The sequence below is a fragment of the Rhinopithecus roxellana genome, chromosome 2 (assembly GCF_007565055.1).
Source record: "Rhinopithecus roxellana isolate Shanxi Qingling chromosome 2, ASM756505v1, whole genome shotgun sequence".
NCBI lineage: Eukaryota > Metazoa > Chordata > Mammalia > Primates > Cercopithecidae > Rhinopithecus > Rhinopithecus roxellana.
In genome coordinates, this window is record NC_044550.1 from 132348005 (window position 1) to 132362208 (window position 14204).

At 53.9% G+C, this 14204-nt stretch overlaps 1 protein-coding gene across 1 annotated transcript in view; it reads right to left on the reverse strand.

The window, feature by feature from the left end:
* Positions 1 to 14204, reverse strand: part of PPP2R2C (protein phosphatase 2 regulatory subunit Bgamma) — a 154031-nt gene that overhangs the window by 22031 nt on the left and 117796 nt on the right. The window contains exon 6 of the mRNA XM_010370045.2: positions 4171 to 4335. Coding sequence (XP_010368347.1) covers positions 4171 to 4335 — 165 coding nt within the window. The remainder of the gene's footprint in view (positions 1 to 4170; positions 4336 to 14204) is intronic.

The following is a 14204-nucleotide window of genomic DNA, read 5'->3' on the forward strand; positions in this document are numbered from 1 at the left end:
CTAAAAAAAAAAAAGAAAAAAATTCTTCTCTCTCTCAAAAGGACACCAAATAGATCTGCACACAAGTTTTCCTAAGATTTCAAGAAGCAGATATATTACATCAACTGTTCTAGAAAAAGAAAGAAAAAGCTGCCCAGTTCATTTTAGGAGAGTTGAATAATCTTAACATTGGGCAAAGAAAGTATAGGAAAAGAAAATTAAAAACCAACTTCGCCTATGACTGTGTGTGCAAAAAGTGTACATAAAACCTTAGTAAATCACAGGCGGCCCCACCCTGTCTACAGACTTGGGATCACTGGTGGGGGCAAAAGCCCCCAGAGGTCAGCATGATGCCAACCTCCCAGGTGAGTCACTGGGCACAGGCAACAGGCCCTTGGGGATTTCTCAGCAAGGACCTGGCCCCAAGGTCGCCCAGGCATAGTCAAAAGTCCTCAGTGGCCTGGAAGACACCATGTCCCTCTCTCTGCACCTCGGCCTGCCAGAGCCTTCTGGAACCTCAGTGCAATCCGGAGAGGAGCAGAATCTGCCGAGGCCCTAAAGTCAATATTCACTGCAGCCCTGGGAGCTGGGGGTGAAGAATGAAATTGAATGGAGTCATCGAAAATACTCATATTTCTTGTACTCTTGAGTTCGTTGGCTGATTCACACGAGGCTCATACATTACCAGGCATATGAAATTATGTGACTGAAATGGATGCGTCTGTACTTGGACTCACGCAATGTGCAAGGTACATGTGACCGCTGCTTCTGCCCTGGGGAACCAGATAGCACAGGCTTCGGGAGCCAAAGGGGGTCTGACTGCCCCCTCTGGCCCACTGAAAAATGTCACACTAACATTGAAGGGTACACAAAACTGTCCTATGCCTGTCTCTGTTCTCCCTAAATTCCACCCTTCCTGCACACACATGTTTTCTGATTCAAAGTTCAAATCCATCATTAAAATAAAAATACACAGAAAAATAAAAAGAAAATATCCCATCAGTTTCTTACAGCTCACCACTCAGGGACAACTCCGTGTATTTCTTTCCAGAGTTTTCTCTGTTTCCATTTTTTTTGGTGGTCATAGCCTTAATTTTGTTATCCCCTAAATCTTTCATCATCATCACTTCCCCATGGCATTAAAAAATCTTCTACAACAATAGTTGACATGACCAAACTATATCCTGTTACATGGATGTCATCATTGTCGACATCATTTTCTAGGCATTTTAAACTGGTAGCTTAACATTTTCCTTCTCTCCCTCAAAAGGATGCCAAATAGATTTACACACAAGTTTTCCTAATACTTCAAGGAGCAGATATATTACACCAATGGTTCCAGAAAAAGAAAGAAAAAGCTGCCTAGCTCATTTTAGAAGAGTTGAATAATCTTAGCATTTAAGATTAGGATGTTGAGGATGTTTCTGGATTTCCACCCGCATAAACAGCGGGGTGCCATGAAAGCCCATCCTCCTTCCCACAGGGCTCACACAGGGTCGGGGACTGGACCAGGAGCAGGAAGAGTCCCCTCTCTTCCCCAATATTCTCCCATCCCATTCTGATCCAGAGCTGGCTGCACACAGGCACAGCTGGAGGCCCATGCGGCCTGAGTCAATGGGCTGGAGGCGTAGGTGGCGTAGGTGGTGGGGGCAGTGCCCTGCAGTGGGCAGTGGAATGGCCCCCAGCGATGGCTGCGTCCTGATTCTTCACACCTGTGACTATGCTGTGCTACACGGCAAAGTCAAATTAAGGCCAAAGATGAAACCAAGGCTACAACTCAGCCATTCTTGAGATGGTGAAGTCATCCTGGATCATCAGAGTGGGGGCGGGGAGGACAAGGTGATCACAAGGGTCTTTAGACTCGAAAGACAGACAGGAGGGTCAGAGTCATGAGAGAGGCTTGGCTGCTGTGGGCTTGGAGAATGGGGGAGAGGGGCCACGTGCCAGGGAACGCAGCGCCTCTAGAAGCACCTCTAAAAGAGACAGGGAAACAGGTGTTCCCGAAGAGCCTCCGGAAAGCACCAGCCCACAGCACCTTCATTCTGGCCAGTGAGCCGGGTGTGGGACTGTGGCCTGAGACGATACATATGCCCTGTTTCAAGCCACCAAGTGTGTGGTCCTTTGTTGTGGTGCACAGGACACAGCCCCGGGCCCCCTGCACTTGGGGTATCTCAGCTGGTCTCTGGCCTCCCATCCGTCCACGGGCCACTAACTCCACACTTACCTCCAGGCGGCACTGCTGCCTGGACATCTGGCTGCCTACCTGACCCTTTTCCTTGGAACCCAATACGGGCCTCAGGTTTGTAGGTCTGAAGCCTGCCTGCTGGTCCCCTGCACCCCCTGTTGTTTCAGGCCACAGCCCCACCTTCACACACAGCTCGAACCAAACTGCAGAGTCACGCCCCACAAGGCAAAGCTCGACCTCCAAGCAACATCCCGAGGGGCAGCCAGGTGAGCCCTGCCCCACCTCCTAACCCCCACCCCCGCCCTCAGGGTCACCATTTCTTCCTGCAGACCCTGTAGGGGCCTCCGATGCCTGCTCCCCCAGGGACCCTCTGCAGCATCTCCTCCTCGTCCTCAAGTCCCCATCTCACGACAACCCACAGCTTCTCCTCAGCTCACCCAGAACAAAACCCAGTCCCTCCTTTGACCTACAGGCAATGTCTGGAGTCATGGCCACTGCAGTTCCCTCCTTCTAGAACATTCTTCCCCAGAGATCAGCATGGCCCACCCCCTCAGGGTGTCTGTTCCACTGTGATCTCTTCAGGGAGGCCCTCCCTGACCTCCTCTGTCCCTGCACTTGACTTTGTGGGTGTTGGTGCCATTGCTCGCCACACCCTGACATGCGTCAGGTGTGTGTTCACTGCCTGTCTCCCCAGCAGATGCCAGCTCCCGAGGGTTGGCCTCTGCTGCACGCCCATGCTGGGAATAGGCGCCTACTGAATGCCTGGATGGCTGAGTGTGACACACGGAGCGTGGACAAACCCAGAGGAGATGAAGGGGTGGATGTGGGGCCAGAACTTGGCCAAAGAAGGAGGCAGAAGTTGGAGGTTTTGGGGGGCCCTGAGCCTGAGTCCTGGGGCTGGTGTGCACCCTGTCTCTGACTGCCCAGCAAAACCAGACTCCCTAAGGCAACAGTGTGGCCCTGTCACTCCCAACCAGCCCTCTGCCACCGGCACCCAGGCTTCAGTCAGGCTCCTCTGGGTTTATTCAACAAGAGCTTATTTCCAGACACTGTGGTAGGCGCTGGGGACAGACAGTGAGGGGAACCAGATAACCAAAGTCCCCACCCTCTGCCTGGGGGACACCCCCCTCCTGCCTGGCCCCTTGCTAGCCCTGCAGGGCTGTCTGGGAAGGAGGATGCCATGGCCTGATCCCGCACCTTCAGGGGCCTCTGGGACAGCTGTGCAGTGTGAGCCCGTGGCCACAACCCAGTGCCAGGCAGCCCAGCCCTGCCACTACTGAATGTGGGTGACCTTGGGCCAGTAACTGGAACTTCTGTTGCCTCTTTTGAACAGCACCTCCCGGGGCTTGTGTGAAGATTCGATGAGCTCACAGGTGAAGCCCTCGGTGGGGGCTGGGCTCAGAGTGAGTGCGCGGTGTGAGCTGTTATGCTGGGGGTTGCTGTGTCACAAAATGTCCCCTGGAACTCATTCAGCCCCAGACCTCCACGGATACCCCTGTGGGACCCCCACAGCAGGCCCTGTGGTAGGCTCTAGGATGAGGGCACATGTTACAGACTCTGCTCCAAGGAGCCGGAGAAGATGGGCAGCCCACAGCAAGTTCGTCGGGTGTGGCTAGTTCCAGAAGAGGGGGAAGCTTTGGGGGCTGCAGGGCCACAGAGCAGGATCCTCATCTAAAGTAGGGGTCCGGGAAGGTTTCCGAGAGGAGATGACATTTAAGTTTGGTGCCTCCTTACCTTCTGGATGCCCTGACCCTCGTCCTAGAGCCCTGAACCTAGAAGCTGGGATGTTCCTAGCTGTGCAGGGACTCTGGGGGGCAGCAGGTGGCAAGACCAGGCTCCCCGACCAGCCAGCACTAAAGAAACAATGGGCTCACCCACCTTGACCAGTCCAGGACATGCTCATCCCATACCCACCACCACCCCTGCAGCAGCTGCACCAGGACAGGACATCCCCGCCCGCCCACCTGCCCGCTGCACAGCCCCCTACCCCAGGCACGGGCACTTACGCTTGGAATGCTTGTCACACAGGGCAGCTGCCCGCATGTCGCAGAGCCGCAGGGAGCCCTTGCTGCTGCTGTAGACGAAGAGGTTGCAGTGGTGCGGGTGGAACTCAGATGCTGTGATCACCTCCGTGAGGTCCTCCATGTTGGCCGGCTTGATGTCCACGATGTCTGGGAGCAGTGCGGTCAAGGAAGGGGCAGTTAAGCGCACCCTCAATGTTCTGCCTTCCTGGAGGTTTCCGACACCTCTCCCAGGCAAAGCCATCCACCCTTGCGTCTGAACTGCCTCTCTGTTCCTGAGACCCTCAAAATGCATCCCAGCCGAGTGTCCCCCTGAGCTGCAGACCTGCATGGTGAACCGCCTGCCAGCCCCCCCTTCTAGGTGCCTGTCCACTGTCCCCATGGAGCTGGACCCACCACTTCCCTCCTGACCTGCACCCCCCCCGCACCCCACCCCAGTGAGGGTGTATCAGTTCCAGCCACACATAGCACTGACCTGTGGAGCCCCTCTCCTCTGCCCTCCTCCCCCTGTTGGTTGCCAAGCAGAAGGAAAAGAACATTTATTGTGTGCCTACTGCATGCTGGGTGGTGGATGCTCTTGGAGAATGATTTCAAGTCTTCCCGGTCCCTCTTCAAATTGTGTCTGGAATTGAGTGTGTGGGCATCTGGGAGATCCCCTTCCTACCCCCAGCACCCACTCCCCTTCTTCTGGCCGCAGTATGGAGATTCTCCTTTGGGCAAAGGTTCTTCTGGGTTTTGGGGTCGGCCCCATCTTGGTTCTGATCTGTGCCCTCCAGCCCCCAGGACTTGGAATACTGAAAAGGTTGGGATGCAGCTTGGTCACCCCTGCCGGGCTGGGTGGTGTAGAAAGAAGGGGCTTCTATCTGCTGCCAGGATGAGGAGAAACCCTGGAGCTTGAGGGTGGGGCAGACAGTGGAAAGAGTGCAGAGAAAGATCTGGTGATGCCATTGGAATCCTGCATCAAGCTGAACCTGAAGCCATTCCCCACAGAATGTTAAAGATGGGAGCCAATAAATGTCCACTTTTTGTTCAGAGTCACGGACTTTACTGCATGCAAAGGCATGCAAAGGCAGTATCCCTGACTGTTACACTGGAGCACAGAGAAGATGAGCAACTTGCCTGGGGTGGCCCAGGTGTGAGTGGTAAGCCTGGATTCAGCCTCATGACTTCCCCGGCCCCAGCACCTGCTCTTTTCCTGGCCCTTCCCTGCTGCCCAGCAGCAGATCAGCATCTCTTGGAGCATGCAAGGACTGGCCCCCACCGAGCCTCTCTCCAGCTTTCCAGCTTCAGATCCCACCTGTCACCCTGACAGAAAGGCCCTCTCCCCTCTCACAGCAATGACCTTGGGCTCCGGTCTCGCCGGCCCTGCATGGGGCTTTGCACGGTCTGTTCCCTCTGACTTTTCAGGTGAATGTGAACCCTGGAGTCGGAAGGTCTGGGGTTTGAATCCCAGCTCTGTCACCTCCTGGCTGTGTGACCCTGAGCGAGTTCCCAGCTATCCGTGCCTCAGCTTCCTCATCTGTAAAATGAGTCAGCAGTATGACTTTATCACTTTTCTGTGAAGACCATCAGAGGCAAAGCCCTTCACACATTGTCTGATGCGTTGCAAAGCTCAACGAATGTCAGTTTCCATTATTATTTTCTCTCTGGAAAATACGGATTGAAACTCTGAAATCCATCTGCCCTCCCTCTTCCTCCACCCAAGCTGCTGCCTCTCTCAATAAGAAAGCAGTATTTGTAATCCCAGCACTTTTGGAGGCCGAGGCAGGTGGATCATGAGGTCAGGAGATCGAGACCATCCTGGCCAACATGGTAAAACCCCATCTCTACTAAAATACAAAAAAAAAAAAAAAAAAAAATTAGTTGGAGACAAGCCTGACCAACATGGCAAAACCCCATCTCTACTAAAAAAAAATTAGCGGTGGCATATGCCTGTAGTCCCAGCTACTCGGGAGGCTGAGGCAGGGGAATCACTTGAACCCAGGAGGTGGAGGTTGCAGTGAGCTGAGATCGCGCCATTATATTCCAGCCTGGTGACAGGGCAAGACTGTCAAAAAAAAAAAAAAAAAGAAAAAGGTAAGCAAGAAAGCAGTATCTTCCGACCTCTCTAAACACGAGGGTTTGTAAAATGCCAGGAAAAACTAATGGCTGATCTGTGCAGTCAGAAAGCACTTACAAGGGTCTCTGTGCTCGTGCTCCAATCTTGCCTCCCGGGAGCACATCATTAACCAGAAACTGAGAATCACATAAAAATAAAGAGGGAAAAACGAGTTGTCATCACTGCCTGGCTGGTTTCCCGGGAAACTACAGTTTTCCTAGTATGAAAAGAAGCAGCGATTAAATAATGAAAAATGATACTGAAGGGCCAAGGGAAAAAAGAGCCCTCCTCCTGCCACGCCGATTTCGCCAGCGCCCGCCCGGCAGCCCCACCCTCACGGGCCAGATACCTCCCATGGCTTTCCAGGACCTGCTACCCGCTCAGGGAAGCTCTCAGCTCCTTACTGAACTTCACTAAAATGGGATCCAGAGAAAAAGTGCAGCCACTGAGGAAATGTCACACACATTCACAGCCCATGGAAATGTCACAGCCCATGGACAATGTGCACTAGAGAGGCAGGGCAGACGGGGCTAAATTCTCTCTGCACACCCTGAGACACACAAAAGCCACGGGAGGCTTGGCAGCAACAGGAGTGCCCGGGAGGCCGGGTGCGGTGGCTCAAGCCTGTAATCCCAGCACATTGGGAGGCCGAGACGGGCGGATCACGAGGTCAGGAGATTGAGACCATCCTGGCTAACACGGTGAAACCCCGTCTCTACTAAAAAATACAAAAAACTAACCGGGCGAGGTGGCGGGCGCCTGTAGTCCCAGCTACTCGGGAGGCTGAGGCAGGAGAATGGCGTAAACCCGGGGGGCGGAGCTTGCAGTGAGCTGAGATCTGGCCACTGCACTCCAGCCTGGGTGACAGAGTGAGACTCTGTCTCAAAAAAAAAAAAAAAAAAAAAAACCAGAAGTGCCCGGGAATGTGGGTCCCGCATGAGTTCTGCTTGTGTCATCAGGACATGTATTCTCGCTGTATTTCCTGGGGTTATAACTCATGGGGCACAGTGGGTGCAGGAGGACTCGGTTGGGATGAAGTCAAATGCTGACACACAGGGCGTTCCCTGAACATTCCAGGTTCTCTCCCAGGGGAGACCTCTCCCTCAGCCTTTCAGGACCCAGAGTGGCCAGTGGCTTGTTGCTTCTGCCAATGAATAGACAAGTGAGGCATGTTACTTCCAGGCTGAAGTTTTGAGAGCCAGCGCGTGGTCTGCTGTGATACCGTTCCCTCTGCAGTGAGATCGCACCGAAGCCAGCCTGTGACGGACACGTTTGCAGTGTGAGTGGGAGGTTCGAAGTGGGTGTTTGAAGCCTCAGAGATCTTCAGGTTGTTTGCTACCACTGCAAAACCTGCACCCCCCGACAGGTTCAGCGTCCACCCAAACGCTCCTTCCTTTCCCACCTGGGGATGTTTCAGAACTTTTCACAGTATGTAGGAGGTCGGGCGCCATGGTTCACACCTGTAATCCCAGCACTTTGGGAGGCCGAGGTGGGCAGGTCACCTGAGCTCAGGAGTTCGAGACCAGCCTGACCAACATGCCAAACCCCGTCTCTACTAAAAATACAAAAAAAAAAAAATTAGCCAGGCGTGGTGGTGTATGCCTGAAATCCCAGCTACTTGGGAGGCTGAGGCAGCAGAATTGCTTGACCTGGGAGGCAGAGGTTGCAGTAAGCTGAGATCGTGCCACTGCACTCCAGACTGGGTAACAGATCAAGACTCCATCTCAAAAATAAATAAACTAATTAAGTAAGTAATAAAAGTACGCAGGGCTCCATTACATCTGTAGCCCTGTGGCAAACATACCCGAGCCACAGTAACCCAGGGCCGGCCGATGGGCACAGACACTCAATCGAGTACCCCATGTATAGGCTGGGGACACAGAGTCCCCAAAGGCAAAGGGATCGAGGGCCTGACTTTGGAGAGATAAAGTCCCCCAAACCTGGGTCCCACCAACAGCCCAGGACCATGGGGGAGCCATCACAGGGGAATCTCTCCTGCTGTTTCTCTCTGTCTTTGGATAGGGTGGGTGGTGTGAAACAATCATGTGAGTCACAGAGGCCCTGCATCCACATCACCCTGCAGAAAATCACTGTCATGGCCAATGCGGCAGGTCCCCCACAACAGGGTCCCCAAGGTAAGAGCTCCCTGGGGAGGCAAGCAGTCCCGAGCCTCTGAATTCCAGGGCCCAGAGCCGTGCCCAGAACCTCTGGGCAGCACAGGACCCTCCAGGGTGTGGGCACTGGGCTGGGTCCATGCTCACCTGGTGCCTGAGACCACCTCTCCAAGACCTTGGCTCAGGTGGCCATAGGACCTACCCGGGCCTGCAGCCCAGCTCTTTGCAAAAGAAATTAATTACCAAGTGGGGCGGTCCCTGGTGGCGCTCCCTCAATCCGTCATAACACAGGGGCCTGAAGATGGACTCCTGACAAGGGAAGTAGCTGTGGGAGAAGCCTCCGGGGCACAAGAATTAGGCCCAAACTCAGCTACCGCGAACACACCGTTTTGGCTCACATCGTGGCCCCCTGTGTGTAGACTTTGAAGCATTTGGCCCTGTGACTACACTCGGTGGCTTTAACTTTGGCAGGACCAGCACCAGGTCAGAAGCTGGGGACCCCCGGCTGGGCGTCTGGTCTTGGCTCTCACTGGGACATCATTTCCATTCTGCAAGCCTTGGTTTCCCCATCTGCAAAATGAAGGTCTGGGCCCTTTCCTTTCCAGGACTAACCGCAGGTGGCCCCACCCCTGCTTCATGATAGCCGCCTAAATCCTACTTGAAAAACTGCTTCACAAGGTTCATTTCAGGACTGGCCTCCCTTAGGAAAGAGCATAATTAGGCTCATTTAAGAGTCCCGCTTCCCCTGGCAAAGCGGCTTGAATTATTCACCTTCTGTTTTTCCACCTAATTCCACTCCAACTGTCTGGTGGGCTTTTGTTTCACTTCCAATCACACTCTAGCAGCTAAGAGTCATTTTCCCTGCAGGAAAAGTTTGTCAGACACAGGTAGGAATTCCAGAGAGCGGAGCAAGTTACGCAGAGAGGATGAAAAGGAGAGAAGGTAAAATCGCTCTTCAATCCCATACGCCTCAACCGAGCACAGACCATCTTTCTCCAGTGCGGTGGGTTGAAGAGTGGCCCCCACAAATACATTAGCATAGTATACGTCCATCACATCCTAATCCTCAGAGACTGTGGAGTGTGATCTCATTTGGGAAAAGGGTCTTTGCAGATGTAGTTGAAGATCTTGAGATGAGATCACCCTGGATTACCCAGGTGGGCTCTAAATGCAATGACAAGTGACCTTCTAAGAAACAGAAGAGGAGACACCAGAGGAGAAGGCCACGTGGAGACAAATGCAGAGATGGGAGTGATGGCTATAGGAACACCTGGAGCCCTGGAGCTGGAGGAGACAAGGAAGCCTCCTCCCCTAGAGCCTTCAGAGAGAGCATAGCCCTGCCAACACCTGGATTGAGAACTTGTGGCCCCAGGACGGTGAGAATATACCTGTTGTTTGAAGCCATGAAGTTTATGGCAATTTGCTACAGCAGCCACAGGACACTAACCCACCCAAGGTGCTTCTGGGAGTTGGAAAATAAGAGCAGACACAATGCCAGTGCTATGGGCGCCTGCACAGCCCCCCACACCAACAGCCCCCCACACCGACAGCGACCCACACCAACAGCCACCCACACCGACAGCCACCCCACACCGACAGCCCCCCACACCGACAGCCCCCCACACCGACAGCCACCCACACCGACAGCCACCCACACCGACAGCCACCCCACACCGACAGCCACCCACACCGACAGACCCCCACACCGACAGCCACCCACACCGACAGCCACCCACACCGACAGACCCCCACACCGACAGATCCCCCATACCGACAGATTCCCCATACCGACAGACCCCCCACACCGACAGCCCCCCACACCGACAGATCCCCACACCGACAGACCCCCACGCCGACAGATTCCCCATACTGACAGACCCCCCACACCGACAGCCCCCGACACCGACAGCCCCCCACACCGACAGACCCCCACACCGACAGCCCCCCACACTGACAGGCCCCCACATCGCGCCTTTTCTAGAACTCCCCATTTCCCCATCCCCAGCCCTGGGGCACCAAGCCAGGCATCAGGAGAGCTTCTTCCTCATTCTAAGCCCTTCCCTTGTCCAGCCAGTCTTCAGGTCCCGGGGCTCCTCCACCTGAAGCCCCTTCTGCTCTGCCCCTCAGCCCAGGCCATCGGCATCTCTGTCCCCATGGAGATCCGTGCCCAAGCTCAGCTAGAGTGAACTTCCGCAAACAGCTGCGGGACTCCTTACCACCCTGTGTGGGGGCCTCTCCCACTCCACGGAGGAGGTCAGATTTGTCCGGCCTGCTGCCCCTGCCTGCTTTTCCTCAGTCTCACCTTGGCTGCTTCTCCCTCCTTACCCGCCAACCATATCCAGCAGTTCGAAGTTGCCGGAACATTCCAAGTCTCTGCCTGACCACCAAGGCTAGGCCCTACCCATCTGCTCATCCTCAGGACCACCATGCTGTGTATGTGCCCATCTCTCCCGCCCTGCAGTCGGCTCCAGGGCTGGCTCCCCTACCTGATTCACCTCTGTGCCCCCACACCCCTCACACACGACCTGCGCAGAGCTGGTGCCTGGGACATGTTCACTGCATGACTGATCTGTGGACAAATATTAGATGAGGAGACGACTCTGAACCTTTCCCTGGGAACAGCCCTTCCAATTTAGAAACTCTGTTCACAGTCATTTGCCCCCAGCCCCAACCCAACACACACTGACAGGGTGTAGAAGGCAGCTGGTGCTCCGCTTTGCTTTCCTTAGGTCCAGAGACAGGTTCGGAGCGTTCCACAGTCAGTGAGCAGCAGAGCTGATACCTGAGCCAGGGTGCATGATCGCGAATCCAGCTTGGGTTCCTCTGCCCACAGTCCCCCGCAGCCGGGTCCCACTGACCCTTAGAAGAAGCTGCAGGTTGTGCGCATGGAGGAGGTGTCCGGTCAGCCCAGGGCATGATGGGCATATTCCCACTGCAGGGTCCTCACATGCACGCCCTTCAGATCTCTGCCTGAATGCTCCTTTACAAAGTAACCTCCTATAAATCTCCTCTGCCCCTCAGAATAAACATTTATTTTACCTTGCTTAATTATAGATTTTCTGCTTTCTCTTTTTGCAAGCATTAATCACTGTCTATTACATTATTGGCCTGTTTGTTGTTGTCTGCCCCCAGTGAGGGCAGGGACCTGCCTGTCAGGATTGCCACTGTACCTTCAACGCCTGGCACACAGTAGGTGCTTAGTAAGTAGTTGCTGACTGACTGAATGAATGAATCAGCCCATTGTGGTTCCCTCTGATCAGGGCCCAGGGGCAAGAGGTTGCAAACCATCTCAAGGGGAAGCAGAGATAAGAGGCTTGGTCAAGGAGGCCTCAGGGTGTGAGGGGTTTTTTACGAGCCGATGGTCACTGATAAAGGCCATTCAAAGGGGCTGTCCCCCTGCAGTGTGTTGAAAGTATTGCTGCTGTGGTACAAACGCAAGAGCGCTGTGCTGGCTGGGCATGGTGGTTCACGCCTGTAATCCCAGCACTTTGGGAGGTTGAGGTGGGAGGATCACTTGAGGTCAGGAGTTCGAGACCAGCCTAGCCAACATGGTGAAACCCTGTCTCTACTAAAACTACAAAAAAAAAATTAGCTGGGCATGGTGGTAGGCGCCAGTAATCCCAGCTACTCAGGAGGCTGAGGCAGGAGAATCACTTGAACCTGGGAGGCAGCGGTTGCAGTGAGCTGAAATCATGCCATTGCACTCCAGCCTGGGTGACAGAGTGAGACTCTGTCTGGAGAAAAAAAAGAAAAAGAGCGCTGTGGTCTGGGAAGTATGTCACATGTGCTGCTGGTCCAGTGAAGTCCATCAGGAAGAATGGGTTTCTACACCACTTCCTCTGGTCTCCACTGCACTCTGCTCCAAGGCCCACGAGCGAGATCTTTTTAGGTTGCAAATACTGGCTGACCTGCTTGTGTCATTCACCTGACTGTGGGCAAAGTCGTTCTCCTGTTTATATCCCCCAAACCCCAGCCAAGCACCTGGTACCTGCCGCAGCTAACACATGCAGCAGGTTGGCTGCACGGGACTAGCTTTGCATCTGTGGATCATCCAATCCCCTCTGCCTTCCGTGAGTGAGGTGTGCCCCTTCTACATTGGAAACAGAGGCTCGGTGAGGAAAAGCTAATTGCTCAGGGACAAGGAGAGAAGGGTCAGACCAGGGCTGGGACTCAGCTGGGCTCAAGTCTTCCACACACCCTCTGTGGCTCCAGAGTGCGATCCCTGCCCCCTGACGATCTGGGGGTGGCTCCAGCTCTGTTGTTTGCTAGCTATGTATCCTTGAGCAAGTTTCTGAACCTCTCTGTGCCTTGGTTTCCCAAACTTCAGAAGAGCAAATGCACTCCACAGCTACCAGATGAGGATGGGGTAAGGTAGTCTACGTGAAGTGCTGAGAATAGGACCAGGCTCAGAGTGGGTGCTCTGTAAGTGAGCTGCTGAGAAGGTCTGCTGGATGACAGGCCTGTTCTGCCTGGCTGCCAGGGACCGACCCCAGGTCCGAGCCTCAAATCCGCCTTTCATCTGCTGTGGAGCCTCAGGCCAGTCTCTCACGCTCTCTGGACTCTGTGTCATCTGAGGCTCAGGGAGCAGGAGGAGAAACTCACACCTGCAGCCATAGGCATGAAACAGGGACCGTGAAGTCCTGGGCAAGGAGGGGCTGTCAGGTCCCTGGAGGGGCCCAGGGACCTGGCAGTTGTCTGGCTCCAGCCCCCCATGTCTTGAAATGAACCCCCTTTTCCTTCCAGTAGCCGAGAGCAAACATTCAGAAGAGTTGGCAAGTATTTTCTGCAAAGAGCCAGAGAGTCAATAGTTCAGGCCTAGCCAGATGTAGGATCTCTATCGAAACTGCAACAACTCGACTCTGCTGTTGTAACAGAAAACCAGCCAGAGGTGCTAGCTAAACAAAGGATGGCTATGTGCCCAGAAAGCCCCATACACGGTGGATTTGCCCTGCCACCCACAGCCCCAGGCCTAGAGGAAGGGGTGCAGTCTTGCTTGGGTCACACAGCCTCCCTTCTTTACTGCACACAGCCCCAGGTTCAATGTCAGATGGAGCAAGTGCAGCCCTGGAGGGACAGGTGGGCCTACCCCGGTCCCCCATCCACAGTACAAGGAGCTCCTCACCCTGGTGGGTTGGGGTAGGGGTGCTGGGTGCCCCCAGCTGTTCAGACCACCCCTGGGAGCTCAGAGCCTGCACCTGGGGGAGTCAGCAAAACAGGGTTTCTTTCACCAACGAGTGAGGTCTGCAGCCATCCCTGCCAAGGACACAGGAGGTGTGATCCACAGAGGCCTCCCGTATAGTCCTTGGGTATGCAGAGGTTTTTATGGAAACTCCTTCATCTCCCCATCAAGCTACCAATGACTCTTCACAGAATTGGAAAAAAACTACTTTAAAGTTCATAGGGAACCAAAAAAGAGCCCTCATTCCCAAAACAATCCTAAGCAAAAAGAACAAAGGTAGAGGCTTCACGCTACCTGACTTCAAACTATACTACAAGGCTACAGGAACCAAAACAGCATGGTGTTGGTACCAAAACAGAGATATAGACCAATGGAACAGAACAGAGTCCTCAGAAATAACACCACACATCTACAACCATCTGATCTTTGACAAACCTGACAAGAACAAGAAATGGGGAAAGGAGTCCCTATTTAATAAATGGTGCTGGGAAAACCGGCTAGCCATATGTAGAAAGCTGAAACTGGATCCCTTCCTTACATCTTATACAAAAATTAATTCAAGATGCAATAAAGACTTAAATGTTAGACCTAAAACCATAAAAACCCTAGAAGAAAACCTAGCAATACC